General features: G+C 38.1%; 2 protein-coding genes across 4 annotated transcripts; both read left to right on the forward strand.

The window, feature by feature from the left end:
• Positions 1-99: 99 nt before the first annotated feature.
• Positions 100-3106, forward strand: asb6 (ankyrin repeat and SOCS box containing 6). 3 transcript variants are annotated; one of them, XM_079466921.1, is made up of 7 exons: positions 100-234; positions 469-608; positions 959-1131; positions 1230-1336; positions 1428-1536; positions 1713-1799; positions 1879-3106. In XM_079466921.1, exons 1-7 carry the CDS (start codon positions 202-204, stop codon positions 2607-2609), a joined length of 1380 nt encoding a protein of 459 aa, XP_079323047.1. In that variant the 5' UTR covers positions 100-201; the 3' UTR covers positions 2610-3106. The 3 variants fall into 3 exon arrangements, with proteins under 3 accessions (XP_079323047.1, XP_079323048.1, XP_079323049.1); XM_079466922.1 differs by having other exon boundaries at positions 228-296; positions 1879-3079; XM_079466923.1 differs by having other exon boundaries at positions 230-375; positions 1879-3061.
• A 644-nt stretch (positions 3107-3750) lies between these two features.
• On the forward strand, positions 3751-20828 carry LOC306900839 (uncharacterized protein). The gene is made up of 14 exons (XM_079468154.1): positions 3751-4030; positions 5116-5250; positions 5523-7472; positions 7761-7934; positions 8610-8783; positions 9708-9759; positions 14169-14317; positions 14409-14519; positions 14690-14800; positions 15019-16929; positions 17728-17901; positions 18435-18596; positions 19067-19113; positions 20163-20828. Exons 2-14 carry the CDS (start codon positions 5129-5131, stop codon positions 20678-20680), a joined length of 5655 nt encoding a protein of 1884 aa, XP_079324280.1. The 5' UTR covers positions 3751-4030; positions 5116-5128; the 3' UTR covers positions 20681-20828.
• The last annotated feature ends 1130 nt before the right edge of the window (positions 20829-21958 follow it).

Raw genomic sequence — 21958 nt, forward strand, 5'->3', positions numbered from 1 at the left:
TTTTGTTGTTTTAAATAATGCAATTTATAACATTATATACACATAACTATTTTACATTAATATAATGATATAATTAAAATACTTTTCGTGAAATGAACCACTTGAGCGTTTTACGTCGTTCACGCAAACCAGCTTTTATTATGAAAAAACAAAACGCAAATAAAAGTCTGGCTTTAGCAGCGTTCGCAGTCTGTTTGAAACATGTGGGAGGAACTGCTTCCGGTTCTACAGTGGGTAAGTGAATTGAATAACATGCTATATTTCAGAGGTGTGGTCCAACTGATAAACTAACTCGGGTCTGTTTATTTGTATTTAAAAAGCTTAAAACGAACGTGACTGTAATTTCTTATCAATTAAATCGTTATTTTGTGTCTCGTAAGTTTTGCACACGCTGCAGAGCTATGTGATGATATTGTTGTGCTTTGTTTAAGACTGATGGTTTGCCCGAATGTGTTCTTTTTTTTAAAGCGTGAAGAGTCGGTGGGCCAGCGGGGGGAAAACATGCCATTTTTGCACGGCTTCAGGAGGATCGTTTATGAGTATCAGCCTCTGGTGGACAATGTGATGCGTGTGCTGGCAACAGAAGATGTAGATCATTCACAGAGCAGGTATACATGCAAGCATCCTACAAATATATAATTCAGCATCTCAAACTCATTTAAACACTAACGTTACGCTACCCTGCTCGAAACAAACGAAAGCCCAATGGCTTCCAGTATCCATAATCTGTTTGCCAATAAACGTGTTTTTGTTGTGAGTTATGGGCCTTATTCCATTCATCTAACATTTAATAATGTCAGATAACAACCCACTGCAAAAACCTCTGTTGACATAGCATTTGAATTGAATGGTCGATAGCATAGTTTACATCATACAGAATGTCTTATGCAGTCTGTTGGATGAGGTTTTCTACTCTGCTGTTTGTGTGTCATGCGTTGATATTTGTGGCATATTACAGGCAAGGTGATCATGAACGCATCTGTCGGGATCTCACGGAGCTTCTAGATAAGGAGTCTCAGTCTCCGGTCTTCACGGAGGGAATCAGTTACTCTCTGTTTAAAGTGGCTGAACGCGGGTTGGTCAGCGCAGCAGAAGTGCTCTTGCGTTATGGGGCTGACCTTAACTTTGAGGGTACATACATGACATTTGACATGATTATTAGAAAATGTGTCAGCGGTGATTCTAATTAAGATTAAAATGGAAACATCAGACATTTTCTTTTTTTACAGACCCTGTATCGTACTACAACCCTTTGCACATTGCGGTGCTGAGGAGCAAACCGGACGTGGTTCAGATGTTGCTGGGTCACGGGGCTGAAATTGACAAGAGGGACAGGGTGAGAGCAGCTTGCTGTGTGATAGTCCTTCGAATCTTTTGTGACATTCAAAAAAAAACAACAACGTAATGCTGTTTTTCCTTTCTAACAGATTCATGAAAGCAGTCCCCTTGACTTGTCCAGTGAGGAGGCAGACAGACTGCCATGTTTGCGTGTTCTTCTGGACATGGGGGCTGATGTAAATGCAAAAGACAAGAATGGTATTTCAGCAAATAACTTGAATCAAATAAAGTCTATTTGCACAAAATTAGTACCGCCAAGTGATAAATATATTTAGACACTAAGCTATTCTATTTCTAAATATACTTTAATATATATATATATATATATATTATAATTCTCTATATAATATGTATAATAACTTGTTCTTTGGCAGGAAAGACTGCATTGCTCCATGCTCTGGCCATCAGCGATGGACTCACGGTCAACAACACAGACAATATACAGCTGCTTCTAGAAAGAGGTGCACAAAACCAGATGTTCTTTGGTATTAATGCGTATACATTTTTTACAGTGCTGATGCTGATATTTGTCCTGTGCAGGTGCAGACGCGAACGCCGCTACACACGATGGCGAGTCCTCCATGTCCTCGCTGACCTTCCTGGTAAAGGAAGCACTAGACAGCAGTCCGGAGGACGGCAAGGAGATCAGGCACTTCTGTACTCATGTGGCACATCTCCTCCTTAGCCACGGTGCCGATCCCAGCTGCTGTTTGAACGCTGCTGATGGAGAAGTGTGGGAACCCTCCTTAACCTACACCAGCCTGGAGAGCTTTGACCAGTTTTTCCCCCTGGCTGCTCTCTTGCTCCAGCACGGGGCTTCTTTCTTCTGCTCTCACCACAGCGACTCCTACTGGACAGGACAGCGACTGATATTCACTCGTCTGGCTGAAGTACTGCGTGAGTCTTCAGACGATGTTGACGTGGCTGATCTCTTTGCTAAAGCTGAAGCGCTGTTGGATCTGGCCAGGATCTGCTCACCGGTCTTACCTCCTCTATTCCCTCAATCCGAAGTCCCTTTGCTGGAACAGGTCTCCGCCCATCAATCGCTCCTGGAGCTCTACAGCAAACTGAAGGACCAGGAGAGCCAGCCGCTGCCACTGAGGTGCCTTTGTCGAAGACGTATCCATCACTGTCTGCGACCCTGGCCCTTTGAGGAGAAGGTGAAAGCCCTTCCACTGCCAGACAGATTGAAGGTGTTATTGCTCCCAGAGCACAGCTGGACAGACAGACCTGGCTGGGACGCCTTCAAATCCTGCTGTTCACTGCGCTGAGAAGTGGAAAAATAAGTGTTTCTCTGGTTGTAAATATTGATTTATTATGAGCTGGATTATTAACAAACCGGTCAGAGATTACAGGAGTTTGGATGTGTTGCTTGAATACTTTCTGTATGAATAGCTATTGTGTGTTTACAATTGAATCTTCATTGTATTGTACCACTGCCACACGTGTGGACTGATTCGTCTGTTCCTGTTTAAGTCTTTAATTTCAAGTTTACAGTATTAGTGAATCATGTCATGTGTTCTAAATTGTGCCTTAAGAAGACTAGATTTGTAGGGGCAAAAATAAATATTTGAATCTTTTGCATTGTGCAATGTATTTGTCATGTAACCACAATGTTGACTAACAAAACAATTTAAACACAATTGTACAGTATGTAAATGTCATTAAAACATAAAGACCCGATTTCACAGACCGGGTTTAGCTTAAACCCGGACTAACCCTTGGTTACATTAGGATGTTTAAGTTACTTTTATAAAAATGCCCTAGTAAAAGACATTACTGGTGTGTATCTTGAGACGAAACAATGGCGCTGACATTCTTTTAGATGTTAAAGGTTATAGTAATTTACAGTCAAGACTGCTTAAACATTCATTTTAGTCTGGACTATCCTCAAACCTAGTCTGAAACCGGGCAAAAACAAACAAACACAATCATTTAAATCTTTGACTTTGAGGTCTGATATTATTTCTAACATTACATGACTTTCTTCTACAGAACACAAAATGCATTTTAAAGAACATTGGGTCCATTTTGCAACATCTCCGTCTTGAATAGCACTTGCATTCAAATTTGCCAACTGCACAACAATATAGCTGTAAAAATAGTATGCAAAAGGTGTACTATGTAAATCTTTGGGTATTAAAGAACTGTATTGATGGATGGTTCAGGTAATCAGGGTTTGGGCTAAACGGCAGGAAACTAGCCCTCCAGGAGCAAGACTGGACACTCCTGATTTGCAACAAAATGCATATCTACCGAGACAGTATGTGTTTATATATTTGACACGTACTTCACTGCTTCTGGGTGAAGTCTCTACTTGGAAGGTGGATTTCTGTCTTAAACTGGTTGTGTGCTCTCTCTATGTTTAGTACATTTTACGGTTCATTTAGAATTGGTGGATGCAGGTCCAGTGTGTGGGCTGGAGGGAAATAAGGAAACAGCTTTCATCGAAAACGCATATACACAGAATAGAATAGAACCTTACTTTAGTAAATAATAAATGCAAATGTACAGAGACTTCATATTAATTAGATAATCGGTTAGTTTATAACTGAAATAGCCGCCCGGAGGCGTGGCAAGTATGGTCGCCTTGTAACTTGACTTCCCCAAAAGGATAAACAAACATGTTGAAACCGGCATCACCTGTGTAACTGAAACGTTTGTGGGGGTTTGCAGGGCTGGGGACGAAAAGGTAAGAAAATCTGAAACAATGCTTTGGAATTTTAAGAAAATGTTAATATCTTGAATATCAAATTATTCTCTGTCTTATTTTAATGACATATATGCAGTTCTCATGCCGCTACACCTCGATAAAACACATTTCCTTTTGATCTGAGAGGACCATTTGTGTGATGCACCTTAGTCGAAATACATGCTTTTTTCACAGTCTATACAACGCCTCAAATGGTTATTCATATGTAAATATGAAGAGTTTGGTTCCAGAATGAGATAAAAAATCATGTGTTTTATAATGTTTTCATTGTTTAAGTTAGCTGTAATTTTTAAGTTAATATGGATGAAATAAAACAAACCTACTGCAGATTTATTGATATTAGTTATTGAGTTATGTTATTTTGAAACCCAATTTTGAAATACAAGACAATGTAGCTGTTGCAGAAAAACCAAAAAATCATATCTGTCACAGCAGAAATCCTTCTCCAATCCGCCATGTTGATTGTGTAAGGCCCACCCATCTCGGGAACTCGGGTATCAAAATGATTGCAGTCTAAGTTGTATTTGCACTGGCAGGTATCTCAAGTTCGTTCATTCTTCACAAGGTCAACAAGGCATTGAGTAATGTGTATCAGTTAAACAAACCTGAAACACAAGTCTTATATATTTCTTATGTATAAGTATATAAGTCTTATATCTGCAAGTCATTTTTAACCACTGAGACATTAGGGCTCATATACTGTGAGATATACAGTAGGTTTAAACTTGTATTTGTTTCTGAGCAAATTACGTTTGCTGATGGCAAGTCCGACACTTTTATCTTTTAAATTGTGAATTGTTTGCTGTCTTCCGGTTTAACAAGCTTCTTACATTTTTTTTATTATAAAAGGTTGTATTTTTTATCACATTTCACTTTATTGTGAACAAAATACAGTGACTATAATAATCGAAAGATAGAAACATGTTGCTTAAACCGCATATTTTAAAAATAAATAAAAACAGATAAACATGAAGATAACACGCAGATGGCACACTGAGAAATGACTGATTTGTTAGATATCTGCTTAATGTATAACACTGTATATGTGTATGCAACGTTATCAGCCTTTTGAAAGCAATGGAAAAAAAGGAGAGAGAGAAATCTGCGTCTCCAGGACCCAGCTGTGTGTCTTTGAAGAGTACAAACTCCATGTTCTCACCTCCTGAATTGAGGGATGGAACGGTGACCTCTGACCCCATGTAAGACGGAACTGTTGTTCATTTAAAATTGCTTTGAATTTATCAAATGAATTCATTTATAAACATAAACATATACTTAATTCAATAATGGAGGATTCTTATATAACAGTGACATGTTTAGTGTTTATATCATACATCTCTGACATGCTCTTTGATTGTTAAAATAATGATATTTCTCTGGAGTGAAAATAGAAACGAGTCTGTAAGTTGAGTCTGTAAGTAGGTTTTAAGAGATCTAGTCATTAACACCTGTGGACACTGTTTTTTATCAGCCATTGCTTGGACCACTCCAGTCATTCTGGAGACTTTGGCTATCCAAGATGTGGAAGAACTAAAACCCAACCTGTTCTGTACACTCGCAAAGACATAAGAGCATTCAGGTCCGCTCAGTGCTGTACAGAACCAGCTGGAGACCTACAGCAGGGCCCTTGCCAACCAGTGGATGATGTTCTGCTGAGAGTTAAAGACCAACACAAAACCGGTATGAGGTCCAAGTATGGGAGTTTATTTGAGGGAATCAAACTGCAAGAGAATCAAACCCCCCTGAACAGAATTTACACACCGCTGTACATCATAGAGGGAGAGAGTAAAGGAGTGAATGAAGAACATGAGGTTTTACAGCTGGAGAAAAGTTACAAGACACGTCATAACACTCTGGTCAACTGCAATGACATCTTCAAACTTCTACCTGAAACTGACTCTGAGAGAAATGAAAAAATCAAGAGTGTCCTTACTAAAGGCATCGCTGGAATTGGAAAAACCGTCTCTGTGCAGAAGTTTATTCTGGATTGGGCCGAGGGAACAGCCAATCAGGATGTCGATTTCATGTTTCTGCTTCCGTTTCGAGAGTTGAATTTGATTAAAGATGATAAGTACAGTCTTCACCAACTTCTGCTTGTCTTTCATCCTGAACTTCAATGTCTGCAACCCCAGATTTACGATGAGTGTAAAGTTGTGTTCATCTTTGATGGTCTGGACGAAAGCAGAATATCACCTGTGTTTGCAGACGGCGAGAAAGTTTCTGATGCGACTGAGCCGTTATCACTGAATGTGTTGATGTCAAAACTGATCAAAGGAGATCTGCTTCCCTCCGCTCTCATCTGGATCACCTCCAGACCAGCAGCGGCCAATCAGATCCCTTCTAAATACATCAACCGTGCGACAGAAATCCAGGGATTCAATGATCTTCAGAAGAAGGAATACTTCAGGAAGAGAATCAGCGACCAACGTGTGCTCATTAGAATCATGTCACACATTAGAAGAGCGAGAAGCCTCCACATCATGTGTCACATACCGGTCTTCTGCTGGATTTCATCCTCTGTGCTTCAGAAGATCCTGACACAAGATCAGGGTGAAGAAATACCCAGAACTCTGAGCGAAATGTACATCCACTTCCTGCTCATTCAGATCAAAATGGGGAATCAGAAGTTTGGCGAAAAATATGAGAGCGATCCAAAGGAACACTTACAATCCAACCGAGAAGTGATTGTGAAACTGTCTGAACTGGCTTATAAACAGCTTATGAAGGGCAACATCATGTTCTATGAGGAAGACCTGAGAGAGTGCGGCATAGACATCACTGATGCCTCTGTTTATTCTGGGATGTGTACTGAGATCTTTAAAGCAGAGTCTATGATTCATGAGAGGAAACTCTACTGCTTCATACACTTGAGCTTTCAAGAGTTTCTCGCTGCGTTCTATGTTTTTTACTGCTTTGTAAATAAGACTTCTGAGGATCTGAAAGTGTTTGATTTACTTGCTAATCTCCACAAGGGGGTGATTGACGCCGCCCTTGAGAGCGAGAATGGACATCTGGATCTCTTCCTCCGATTTCTGCTGGGCATCTCGCTGGAGTCCAATCAGAATCTTTTACAGGGTCTCCTGACACACACGGAGAACAGCTCGGAGAGCATCCAGAAAGTCATCACCTACATCAAAAACAAAATAAAAAACGAACACGTTTGTTCAGCCGGCAGATCCGTCAACCTGTACCTCTGTCTGCTTGAACTGAACGATCAGAGTCTGTCGACAGAGATTGTGGAGTTTCTGAAATCCGAGAAACACACCGAGAATAAACTCTCTGCTTCTCATTGCTCAACAATAGCATACATGCTTCAGGTGTCAGAGAACGTGCTGGAGGAGCTGGACCTTATGAAATACAACACATCACAGGAAGGGAGATTGAGGCTTTTACCAGCCATGATGAACTGCAGAAAAGCTATGTGAGTGCATTACATTAGATTACAGTTCAGATTTTAAATTGTGAAGTGAAACCCTGTAACTTGCAGGCAAGTTAATAGTTAAAAGTTCCATAAAGCCCACAATGAACTTTGAAGTTAGTCCTCTATAGAAATATGTAAATGTAGGAGCTCGATGAAAAATGCTCATTTAATGAAAAGTCGCCTGGCGGATTTAGAGGGTTCGACAACTTTTCCATTGTTTGTTGTGAGCATCCCTTTCAGCTGTCCATAAAATTGAAAAAGTGAGTAAATGTGTGTCCTGTTTTTCAGTCTTGCAGGCTGTGATCTCACTGCTCAGTGTTGTGAAATTGTGGCTTCAGCCCTACAATCACCAGATTCTCCTGTGAGAGAGCTTGACTTGAGTACCAACGACCTTAAAGATTCAGGAGTGAAGATCCTCTCTGATGTTCTGAAGAGTCCAATGTGTAGATTGGAGATACTGAGGTGTGTAAAGGCTAATTTACACGGATCTGACAAATGCCAACACGCACTGATGTTCTCATCAATGTGTTGTTGTGTTATGGGCCCTTTTTATTTTGAGTGTAGATCGCCTATAGTGGAGACAATTCGGGACAAATTCTGAAATATGGGAGAATGCACTTTTGCTGCAAAACTACAGAACACACACATGCGCACACCTCACCGTAGGGAAGGTCAGAGCTCAAACACAGACTCACACCAAGCGTGCGCAGCTCTACGATGAATTAAGCTGTTTTTAATAGTAAAATACAAATTTTAAGGGGAATCATGACACATCTATTCATGGTCGCCCGTGTTGACATTGCGGTGGGCGGCCACAAATGAATCAATGTATGGGAAACACAGTCTACACGAATGCTTCTTACCGTATTTGACCGTATTTGGTTAGAGAGTTGGGCTTGTGATCAGAAGGTTGCCGGTTCTAATCTCAGTGCCAGCAGGTCATGACTGAAGTGCCCTTGAGCAAGGCACCCTACCCATTGCTCTGCAGTAATGTGCCACTGTATAAAACTACTTGTAAGTCGCTTTGGATAAAAGCGTCTGCCAAATGAATAAATGTAAATTTGAAAACCTCACTTCATCAGACTGCGATTTCAGTGCAGAAAAACAATGAATGGTACAGCCTTGTTTTCTGTGTAGATTGTCAGGCTGTATGGTGACTGAGGAAGGATGCTCTTATCTGGCTTCAGCTCTGAGTTCAAACCCATCACACCTGAGAGAACTGGACCTGAGCTATAATCACCCCGGACCTGCAGGAGTTCAGCTGCTCCTTGATAGACTCAATGATCCAAACTGCACACTGAGAAAACTCAAGTATGTGCTTTTAATATTTTTATTAAAGTGAAATGAACAAGGTGAAGCACAGGAGTCAGGACTAGAACTGCACTGCTTTAATAATCTCAATCTTTTATTTTTTGTTTCCATTTAGTCCATGAAGTTCACGGATGATACCAGGATTACAAAAATGTAGGTTTTCTATCTTTTAAACGTATTTTTGTTACGCTACAAAAGTTTAATGGCACTTCTCATGATTTTCAGAACCTTATGATATCAAGCCAAATGTCAATGTTTTAAATAAGTTTTGTTGCCAAAATTGTGCAAACATTAGTTTTAATTACAAAATGTCGAAAAATATGAACTAAATAAAAAAAATATATTACATTTCTTTTTTGTACAGTCAGTCCACCATTATTGCAATTATCTCAGACAGGGTCTTGACACCTGAAGGTTTTTTTATAAGAGTGTGTATTCACATGCTAATTGCTAATAAATAAATGCAATTATTTCAACTCGCATCAATATATTATGGTCTTTTATTATGTACAATTTAGTGGTCATTTTTGCAAATATGAGGGCTGACGGTAAATATTAAAAGTTTGATCAAATTAAGCATATAATGTGACAAATAATTACATTATATAATATTTGCTGAGAAACATTTAAATTACTGAGATGGATAAAATATGTTCATTAAATGTAAATACATTAAATCCGTTTTGGGGTCAATCTCGAAGAAAAAAAAATCTGTGTTCACAAATGTCCACTCCGATTTAAAATAATGATTTATAAGTAGATCTGTCAAGTCCGATTCAATGTTCAACCCACATAACGTGTAAAGAAACCTGCAATGTTATGTTTCAGACAGAGATGGCAGTAGAGGGGCAGCCTACACTAGTCATTAAAAATATTTCACATATTCATATAATAACATGTTGTATATTTATCTCTTGTGTGTAGATCACGTCCATCTTACACTGGATCCAGACACAGCAAACACTCGTCTCGTTCTGTGTGAGGAAAAGAGAACAGTGATGTATATAGACCGGGAGCAGTCGTATCCTGATCATCCAGAGAGATTTGATCACTTTGAGCAGGTTATGTGTAAAGAGCGTCTGTCTGGACGCTGCTACTGGGAAACTGAATGGACTGGAGGGGCTTGTATAGCAGTGGCATATAGAGGAATTAAAAAGAAAGGAGGAAGTTATTGTAAATTCGGATGGAATGACAAGTCTTGGTGTCTTTTTGGTACTGTCGACCGATTCCAGGCTTGGCATAATAGTAGAAGCACAGACATAGATGTCCAGTCAGCGCAGATAAACAAAGTTGGAGTCTATCTGGACGAGCCGGCCGGCATTCTGTCCTACCACAGTGTCTCTGACTCGCACACACACCTACACACGTTCCAAACAACGTTCACCGAGCCCCTCTACGCGGGCTTTTCAGTTTATAGTTCAATGTCTTTGTGAGGTTAAACAGATTGACTACCATAGTGGGAAACATTTAGTAGGAGCATTTTATCATTTCTTTTTTTGTACTGTTGAACACAAAAGAAGACATTTTGAAGAATGAAGGAAAGCAAACCGTTCTGTGGACTTGGCCACCATTGTATTTTTCCTACTATGGTAGTCAATGGGAGGGTTATAAGCATTCTTCCAAATATCTTTGTGTTCATCAGTAAAAAAAACATTCATACAGATTCAAAACAACTCGAAGGTAATTAAATGATGACAGAATTTTTTGGGAAATTTCCATGGGAATAAACAAGTCAATGTAGCAGCTGATCGTAGAGATTTCATGCATGCTTATGTATAGTCTTTCCTTTGATAGAGTCGCTTGACATTCAGCGCTCCACCGCATTGTGTTTATCTATGTCTTTTCTGTTTTGTTATTTATCTAGATATTTATTTATATGGATGCACTGATTCCAGTATCTGTATCGGGCACATTACTAAGCTCATGTACTCATACTCGTAAAATGCGAAATCTTTTAATCTTGCATACACTACACAACAATAATATAAATACTAAAGGTTTAGGCTGCACTAGTTAGATCAACCGGAACCAGGAACACTTCCAATAACATCTGATGTATTTGTCGCATCAAAGAGTGCAGAACAGTACTCTACTCTCAGCCAGTCTTGTCTCATTGTTCCAAGGTTACCAGAGCGGGCAAGATGCAGTTTATACCAAGACCAGACAAAAAGCTGAGATGATAGAGCTGGATAAAGGACGACGCAGCAACTCGACACGTAGTCACTACAAAATTTCAGCTGCTATAAGTTTATTAATGATAATCTTAAAACTAAAATTTTTTAATTTTGCCATGTCGTACAAGCACTGTTGAGCTTGTGCAGAGGCTGCAGTTTTTGCCAGAGGGAAACTGGAATCCCCTGGTTAGGCCTGGTTTCCCTGTTTTTTTTTCTTCCTCCAATGGATTGTAACAATGAATATTGTAAAAGCGCTATATAAATAAAGTTGACTTGACTTGAATTGTATTGGCGAGTACCAAAAAAATATGGGTTCTCGTACTCGGTCTTTAAAAATGATATCGGTGCATCCCTATTTATTAATATTGTAAATATCTACTTTTCTGATGAAAGATAATCACTTTAAAATTTTTAATGCTGTGACCTCAATGTCATTCATTAATCACTGTTGTAATGAAACGATACTTTTTTACACACGGTATATGTTCTGTATATGTGTATGAATTCCTCTATGCAGTACTGTACTACTTTTAGTTTATTAATATATTTAGGATGAAACTTTAAAAGCATCTGATAAATGACTAAATGTAAATATTTAAATTAAAGCATGTTATTCTTTTTACTGCGTTGTGTTTCATCGTGTGTGTAAAATAGCACCATAGACTCTTTTTTTATTTTGTAAAATAACATCACATTTTATAGATTTTAATAGAAACAAATAATTCCGCCGATACCTAGGACAGTGGAATATGTGACTATTAAGTACTCGTCTCAGAGCACATGTGCTACCATGTTCATCTTGGCAAATCACAAGGTTTGTATCAGACTACTTTTCGACTGGTTACATATTGAAATAGCATAATGCATGAGTCTACACTCAATAACAGTAATAATTCCATTTCAATTATGATATTTACCAGATTTTTGTAGTACGTGCATTCATATACAAATAAAAAGAACAAAGGACAGATCTAGGCTTACTACTTTCACACTCTTCTACACTCCAACACCCCATCAAGAACCATGCGTTCAGCAAATGAGCGGCACCTTGTATTGCCTTCTCATAAGGGCAGCAAATCAAAACTTTGTATAAGCACCTAATGTACTATTGCTCTTGTAGGACTGGACATATTGCTTATTGCTCCCTGAACTCTTTGTAAGTCGCTTTGAATAAAAGTGTCCGGTAAATGACTAAATGTAAATGTACTAAGTTATAAAGTTGATGCGTTTTTCAAAAGCTAATGAAAAATGAAGGAAAAGAACGAAAAGATTCATCCTATTAAGAAAAAAAGATCATGACATTACATTTTCTGAGATGAATACAAAGTTTCAACAGTTGTAAGAAAGCATACATAGTTTGGGCATTCAATATTGTTATTAGGTGTTCACTGTCACAGAAAAGCATCTGACCTTGCTACAAAACTCATCATGAAAAATGTAAGGGAGTCTAAAATAACAACAAGTATAAGTATTTAGGTCGAGACTACGGTTTTAGTCTATGCAAAGGTTTTTATACATGTCTCAAAGTTCAGTTTATCTTAAATATACACTTTTCTTTCAAACTTGGTGACCTCAGTGGACCTTTCTAAGATGGCGGACTACATGCCCGCATGGTCCCGCCCACTTCCGCTATTTAGGTGTGAGGTAACGACAAAGCGAAACTGAAACTTTAATTTGTTTACCGAAGTTCTGAGGGCAAAAGTAAAATGAAAGCATAGTATTTAAAGGTAAGTTTATCTCTATAGGTATAACGTTAGTTCGTATTATTTAAACGATTAGAAGTAAGTTGAATAAATAAAAGTTAATTATTGCCTTAAACAAGGCTGAGGAAGTGCGTGATTATTACCCATACCGTATTATTACCTTTAAAGCATACGATGCCATTCGAGTAAAATTCTTTATTTTGTTTCCTGAATGTGCGTATGTTTGACCTTAAAAAGGGTTTTTAAATAAATATATACGCACAAATTGTTCACATCTGCGTGTGATCGTTTACATTTCCATCTGCGTCACCTTTGCTTGCTTTCCTTAAAAATCTTAAATAAAGTTTTCCTAAAATAATGCGTTTGAAAGTATAGAAGTATAAATTCTAAATACTTTGGTCACATTTCCTCGGTGCACATATTTCGGTGCGAATGATTCGCATTTGCAGAATAACGTTCGTAAAAGTACGTAGCCCAAACGTGACATTTCAAGCGTAAAATAACTTTGGATTCGCAAATAAGTTTTGTAAAGATGTAAATCAAGCGCAGGCGAAATAAAACTTTTAAAGTTTTGCAGCATTGTATCGTAATTTGTTGTGAAACGGCAACTTAATAAAATGAGCACAGCGTTTGGATGCTATTTCATGGATAAAAGATAGAAGTTCTGTTTTAAAGTCATCTATATCTAGACTTAAATCCTTGGAAAACCTAAACTTCAAAATGTCTTAATGGTTGTGGATTAAGCAGGTGAAGCGAAATATTGATTTTCAATATTTATTTGTTAACAAAAAAAACTATGAGCGGAAATTGCGTTTCCTAACAGCTTTAATCCAGACAAACCTCAGGAGTGACATAAAGTAAAGTGTATAATGAATGAAAGCTGCTGTGATTAAATATCAGACTTATTCCATCATGACCCGGTCTGTGAAAACCCATCTAAAGTATTGTTTCTGCGTAAAATAATCTTATTTGATTGTTTTATTGTAAAACTATAACCTTAACATCTTTAATATTGACTGAGTAAGACCATGTCAAAGCTTGAAATAGTGAAATGAATGCTTGAAATCAAATCTAATTTTATGCTTTTTATTTCATAATTAGATTAAGAGACTTTAGCCTCGTTTTCTTTGACTGGGTTACATATGTACATTTTTACAAACATCTTAAAACATCTATAAATATTTAAGTATTCTGAAAACCAGTTTCCCTTTTAATATTCTGGCAAATCCAATATTCTTGTGAATTTGGGTGAAATTCTGTCGGTAGTTCACAGAAAAAAACTCTATGCAGAGGTAATTTGAGTGGTCTCTACATTTTCAGAGGCTGTGTATATGAACTATATGTATTAGAATGTGTATGTCCATCCTAGGTTTGGTCTTACATTTCATATAAAGTGGCATTAAAATGGTCTTCAAAAGTCTTAAATTGAACTTGCTTATATTCACATCCTGCTTTCTAACCTTAAATACTAATTTATGTGTTCTATTATATGACATATGTTCATGTAGACCTGTCAACGTCTTAAAGCTCTTAAAGCTATGGAAAAGAAGAGAAAAGGGAAATCTTCATATCCAGAACCCAGCTGTGTTTCTAAGAAGAGTCCAGATCAGCTTGAAACACCGGCATTCAGTGATGGATTGGTGACTTCTGACCCTAGGTGACAGGAAACACTACATATGTTAAACTTAGTTGTAAACCAATTAAATAGAAAATTTGTGAACATTTCGTATGATGTTTCTTGTTTCCAGAAGGCAGATTACCGCGTCATCTGCAGGACCCAGCTGTGTGTCTATGAAGAGTACAGGCTCCATGTTTCAACCTCCTGCATTTAGTGATGAAACAATCACCTCTGACCCTAGGTAGGATCAAACACAGTATGCAGACGAAGGATACAGGCTAATTAAACCCATTTACTGTACAAGTTTTATGTTGATTTATTGCTATATACGTTGAAAACTTTATATTATTCCGTTACACTCTTACTGACCATACTGTCTGTGATTGTAATTTTAAATCCTTTGTTTTGTAGAAAGCAGATTGCAGCATCATCTCCAAAACCCAGCTGTGTGTCTATGAAGAGTACAGACTCCATGTTTCAACCTCCTGCATTTAGTGATGAAGCAATCACCTCTGACCCTAGGTAGGATAGTATACTAATGAATACAGACTGAATAATTCAGTTTGCATATATTGATTTGATGTTGTTAAACTGGTTTATATTTGATACCCCCTGTGTTCTATATAATAAAATGCATGTAATTATTTATACATGTATGTCTCAATTGAGGTGGTGAAGGTTATTAAATGAGGGGAGATCCAAACATAGTGTTTAATTTTCTTTACATTCTTTTTATGTAGGAAGAGGTATGATCTTAATCTGGTTCAGTCCAAACGTGAACAGTTAAGTTCTGCTCAGCGCTGTGTAGATCCAACCCTGCTGGGGGAGACTGAAGATGTGCAGCAGGATTCTCACAAACCGGTGGATGATGTTCTGCAGAGAGTCAAAGACCAACACAAAACCAGTATGAGGTCCAAGTATGGGAGTTTATTTGAGGGAATCAAACTACAAGTGAATCTGACCCTCCTGAACACAATGTACACACAGCTGTACATCATAGAGGGAGAGAGTAAAGGAGTGAATGAAGAACATGAGGTTTTCCAGACAGAGAAAATTTACAAGACACATCATAATACTCCTGTTAACGGCAATGATATCTTCAAAAACATATCTGAACCAGGATGTGAGGGAGAGAAAACTAAAAAAATCAAGAGTGTCCTTACTAAAGGCATCGCTGGAATTGGAAAAACCGTCTCTGTGCAAAAGTTTATTCTGGATTGGGCCGAGGGAACAGCCAATCAGGATGTTGATTTCATGTTTCTGCTTCCGTTTCGAGAGTTGAATTTGATTAAAGATGATAAGTACAGTCTTCACCAACTTCTGCTTGTCTTTCATCCTGAACTTCAATGTCTGCAACCCCAGATTTACGATGAGTGTAAAGTTGTGTTCATCTTTGATGGTCTGGACGAAAGCAGAATATCATCTGTGTTTGCAGACGGCGAGAAAGTTTCTGATGCGACTGAGCCGTTATCACTGAATGTGTTGATGTCAAAACTGATCAAAGGAGATCTGCTTCCCTCCGCTCTCATCTGGATCACCTCCAGACCAGCAGCGGCCAATCAGATCCCTTCTAAATACATCAACCGTGTGACTGAAATCCAGGGATTCAATGATCTTCAGAAGGAGGAATACTTCAGGAAGAGAATCAGCGACCATCATCAAGCCAGCAGAATCATGTCACACATTAGAAGAGTGAGGAGCCTCCACATCATGTGTCACATACCGGTCTTCTGCTGGATTTCATCCTCTGTGCTTCAGAAGATCCTGACACAAGATCAGGGTGAAGAAATACCCAGAACTCTGAGCGAAATGTACATCCACTTCCTGCTCATTCAGATCAAAATGAGGAATCAGAAGTTTGGCGAAAAATATGAGAGCGATCCAAAGGAACACTTACAATCCAACCGAGAAGTGATTGTGAAACTGTCTGAACTGGCTTATAAACAGCTTATGAAGGGCAACATCATGTTCTATGAGGAAGACCTGAGAGAGTGCGGCATAGACATCACTGATGCCTCTGTTTATTCTGGGATGTGTACTGAGATCTTTAAAGCAGAGTCTATGATTCATGAGAGGAAACTCTACTGCTTCATACACTTGAGCTTTCAAGAGTTTCTCGCTGCGTTCTATGCTTTTTACTGCTTTGTAAATAAGACTTCTGAGGATCTGAAAGTGTTTGATTTACTTGCTAATCTCCACAAGGGGGTGATTGACGCCGCCCTTGAGAGCGAGAATGGACATCTGGATCTCTTCCTCCGATTTCTGCTGGGCATCTCGCTGGAGTCCAATCAGAATCTTTTACAGGGTCTCCTGACACACACGGAGAACAGCTCGGAGAGCATCCAGAAAGTCATCACCTACATCAAAGACAAAATAAAAAACGAACACGTTTGTTCAGCCGGCAGATCCGTCAACCTGTACCTCTGTCTGCTTGAACTGAACGATCAGAGTCTGTCGACAGAGATTGTGGAGTTTCTGAAATCCGAGAAACACACAGAGAATAAACTCTCTGCTTCTCATTGCTCAACAATAGCATACATGCTTCAGGTGTCAGAGAACGTGCTGGAGGAGCTGGACCTTATGAAATACAACACATCACAGGAAGGAAGATTGAGGCTTTTACCAGCCATGATGAACTGCAGAAAAGCTATGTGAGTAATTCTTAAAATGTATTAATGTATTGTTAGTTCAGATTCTAAATTCTGATCGGAACCACGATGAACTACAATACTTGATAGGAGATATTACTTGATATTAGCTTATTTCATCATGGAAAATAAAAAAGCTATTCTTTTTAAATAATGCTTTTAATATGTTGGCTATACACTAAAAGACCCTTCTTTTTCGCAGATAGTGAAGCTAATGTACATATTATTTACCAAAAAGACACATGGCACTGAGGAAGGGTGAACACCCAAAATGCCACTTGGGCAAATTTTGGGGTGAAATTTAATGGTTAAGCCTTTGAAAGTGTGCGGATGCTTTTTCTATTTACCAAAAAGAGGAAATTATATATAACAGAAATAAGTTAGAATTCCACATTTATATAAATATTATATAACTTATTTCTGTTTTATATAATTTCTTCTTTTTGGTCCATTCACATGTAGGCTGGAATATCATGCCTGTTTTAATTTAATACCTGTCACTTATCATACTATCTGACATCTTGGTTATTTATATATTGTCTTATCATAAGCCACTGTGGTAGTAAAGAGCCTGTGGATGAAATACGCGTTTCGTAACATGGTGCACATTTGAAGCAGTTGTCATAAATTCAATTCAAATTTTCTATTGTGAAAACGATAGTAATCTGACAGACTTGTTTAGAAGTACATTCGAATTGAATTTATTGAGAACCCGCACACAATACACACATTAATATACTTTTTCAGCTCTCTATTACATAAACTAAAAATTGCCTTTTGAATGTGTGTCCTGTTTTTCAGTTTTGCAGGCTGTGATCTCACTGCTCAGTGTTGTGAAATTGTGGCTTCAGCCCTACAATCACCAGATTCTCCTGTGAGAGAGCTTGACTTGACCAACAATGACTTGGGGGATTCAGGAGTGAAGATCATCTCTGAAGGACTGAAGAGTCCGAACTGTAGATTGGAGATACTGAGGTAAGTTCATTTTTAAAGGGGTTGTTCATCCAAAAATGAGAATTCTAACATCATTAACTCTCCCTTATGAAATTTCATACCTGGATAAATTACTTTATTCTGATGAACACAGAGAAAGATATTTGGAAGAATGTTAGCGATTTTCAGTTCCGGGACATCATTGAATACCATAGTAGGAAGAATTAAATGGTAGTCAAAGGTGCCCGAGAACTCTTTTGTTTTCCCAAATTCTTCAAAATATCTCATTATATGTTAAACAGAACAAATCCTATGTAGTGGATGATGTCCCAGCACTGAAAACTGCTAACATTCTTCATATCCAGTAAATGATGACAGATTTGTAATTTTTGATGACTTATCACTTTAAGACAATTTGTTACTGTGTTTTGTTTTCCGTTTTTAGATTATAAATTGTTTACATAAACTGGATATAAACTCATAATTTCAGACAGCTGCCTTTTAAATGGTCTATCCTGTATACGTATAGAATAATAGAGTAATAATTATTCTGTTATTATAAATTTTCTGTGTAGATTGTCTGGCTGTATGGTGACCGAGGAAGGATGCTCTTATCTGGCTTCAGCTCTGAGTTCAAACCCATCACACCTGAGAGAACTGGACCTGAGCTATAATCACCCCGGACCTGCAGGAGTTCAGCTGCTCCTTGATAGTCTCAATGATCGCTGCTCACTGAAGTATGCTGCCACGCATTCACTTTTTCGTGGAAATAAGGGGTCTTAAATGGACCCAAAAAATGGGAAACAATTCTGTGATGAATTACTCACCCTCAAGTAATTCGACCACCCCTTAGACCTTTGTTCATTTTCGGAACAGAAAGTTTTGATGAGGTCCGGCAGCTTTCTGACCCCCCCCATAGACAGCAACATAAGCGATATTCAAATTTATGTTCCCAAAATGGATCCTAGGGCGGTCGAACTATTTTTAGCAGAGGTTAACTTCAATCATTCTATATATGCATTTTCAAGATTCATTAATTCATTCACTTTTAGTCATTTACATTTAGGCATTTGGCAGACGCTTTTATCCAAAGCGACTTACATAGCATTATCCTATACATTTTATTCATAATCTTGTGCAGTTTTAGTAATTCTACTATAATTTCAGTATTTCACAACATTAATACTTTTTTCATTGTTTTTTTTAGTTCCAACCAAAAGGGAAGGTCCAGGATCAAACCAGGACTACGGAAATGTGGGTTTTGTCTGTTTCTCTAATTTTTTCTCATGTTCACCCATATTTAACATTTATACAACCTTAAGTCTTTTACCGTTATTTCGCCTCTTTTGAAATCTTTTCAGTCGGCATGGAGCGTTTTGCTTGCTGCTTATGCACGCCTGACGTTTTTGGTGGAGCTCTCTGAGCGCCTTAAGTTGAAAAAATCTCAACTCTTAGCAGAAATGCTCTTGACATCTTGTGCATTTTTTCCTATAGTCCAATCAAATTCTACAAATCACAAACTAAGATACTTGTGTACTCAGATTTTTTGCAAACCCATTCACACACCTGCACCGAACGAACACCTGTGTGTTTGCATTAATGTGACAGATAAGCCAGTTTATAATAAATTATTTATTCCTCGTATAGCACAATACTGCATACATTTCCCATAACCGTAAAGTTTCACAATATAAACGTCAGATCAAGAGCAGGGTGCTGTGTGTGGTGATGGGCTGTAGGCTACACTAAAACCTTTCTGTTGTTTAAACTTGGCAAAGTGATATGGACCTGTAATGCGGTCAGCAGACCTGAAACACCTCACTGAAAGTTAATGCATACCCATAGAACCTTTCTCAACCAATCAGTTTGAAGCATTCAACAGCCTAGTTAACTGCAGAAAAATGTGCAGACTGTCAGCCCATCATTATTACAAAATTGGAAAAACGCTAATTTTCCAGAGAAGGAATTGTACCACACCTAACTGTATATTATCCCTTTTACTACAAGGTGACTTGTTAATAAATCTATAAATGCTTGTCTTATATTGTGACTCTCATTTTATGAGGGATTTTTATTAAATAAACTAGATACACAGTAAAATCGCCAGTGTTAAAATTGTCAAATGAACTCTCACAGTGTGGATTATATACAGTATACACTGTGAGAGTTATTTTGACCTTTTTTAACACTGGCAGTTTTCACACTAAACAAACATTGATGAAATGTTTGAATACAAAATGGTGTCGATGACTAGAATCAAGAGAGCTGTGTAATATAATTTTATTATCTGTCTTTGTGTGCAGACACTTCCTATCTTACGCTGGATCCAGACACAGCAAACGCACGTCTCAATCTGTCCGAGAAGAGAAGGGTGACACTTGTAGAGAAAGAGCAGTCGAATCCAGATCATCCAGAAAGATTTGAGCACCATGAGCAGGTTATGTGTAAAGAACCTCTGTCTGGACGCTGCTACTGGGAGGTTGAATGGAGTGGAAAGGCCTATATTGCACTGACGTATAAGGGAATTGGAAGGAAAGGAGAAAGCGACTGTAAGTTTGGATGGAATGACAAGTCCTGGAGTCTTTTCTGTACTCCTGACAGATTCAGTGCTTGGCACAATAGTAGTAACACAGACATGCATGTCCATTCGGACTGTAACAGGGTAGGAGTGTATCTGGATGAGCCGGCTGGCATTCTGTCGTTTTACAGCATCTCCGACACCGGTACACTTGTGCACTTACACACGTTTCACACCACATTCACTGAGCCCCTCTATGCTGGGTTTGCAGTGTACAGTTTAGTGTGTCTGTTGGATTCATGAAGATAAGGCTTGGATGGCTTGTATCATAAGCTATCTATCTTAAGTTTGAATTTCTCATTTCTAACCACCGCTCTTGTTTTCCAGTCATAAATAGTTAGGTTCACGCTGCTTTTTTAACTAATGGTAAATATTCTTATGCCATTTCTTAGAATCTGAGTTTGGTAAAGGGTACCCCGAATATACCCCCGGCAGTTTGGAAGTTACATTTCAGTTGGATTTCATTTTATCTATTTATTATTTACTACTACATTATTTCACTAATGTAATGAGAAAATACTAAATCTGTTTCTGAATGGACAAAGTCAGACTGAGCATTGAAATGCAATTCAATTCAAAAAGACTAAACTTTGCTGATTTTATTGTTATCCATTTCATCACTTACCCTGAATGCACTACACTTTCTGGATGCATTAATATAATAATAATAATCATAATAGTTACACTACAAAAATGTCATCTTTATTTGTCAATGCTAGGTCAAATAGGCAGGGGCAGTGGTCATGGGTAGCTTGGTGCAACCCCTGAAGCCATCTTCACAACCCCTTTGGCTACCCGTGTTGCACAAAGCACTTACACTGGTAGTTGGCTCTTTTTACTGCTCTATAATACCAATGTCATGTAAAATAAGACAATCTACATGTATTTATTCAATATAGAGTTCTTTTTATGCTTTATTTTGCAATGAATGTCTGAGCGCATGAATGTAATGACTAGAGGTGTTAAAGGAATCACAGATACACTGAGTTCATAAACAAATGCATTCAGGAATACATTGTTTAAGAGATTTACACTGAGATTTACAGAGTACACTGTTTGTTCCCAGTTTTTCATTCTACTGAAGAAACCAGTGTGAATTCCATATTTACCAACTTCCATAAAATCCTTGATTAACACTTCTTAGCTTTTTTTAATCTGTGTAGCCTGTATAAATATGCTGTGCAAAAATATTCTGTAAATTGTCCTTGCAACTCACGATCGCAATATCAAGGGCAAAAATGTGTAATGTTTTTTATGGATTGCATTGGGTCATACAATGCAATTGACAGCTACCTTATAGAGTCAATTGTTATTAAATAAATCTTTTCTATATTCTTTACATTGTCTCTTGACTTACTATTTCAAACTGAAGAATGGAATGAGGGTTGTGTAAAACTACCTTTTACCACCACTAGAGAGAAGCATTTACTTTGCTCTGATTACTCTGATGTCCTGTATTATCACAGATTCCCACTAGGTTTGTGATAACTGGGTAAATTGTAACATTTACAAAGGGCTACA

Source organism: Barbatula barbatula (assembly GCF_947034865.1).
Source record: "Barbatula barbatula genome assembly, chromosome: 11".
Lineage (NCBI taxonomy): Eukaryota > Metazoa > Chordata > Actinopteri > Cypriniformes > Nemacheilidae > Barbatula > Barbatula barbatula.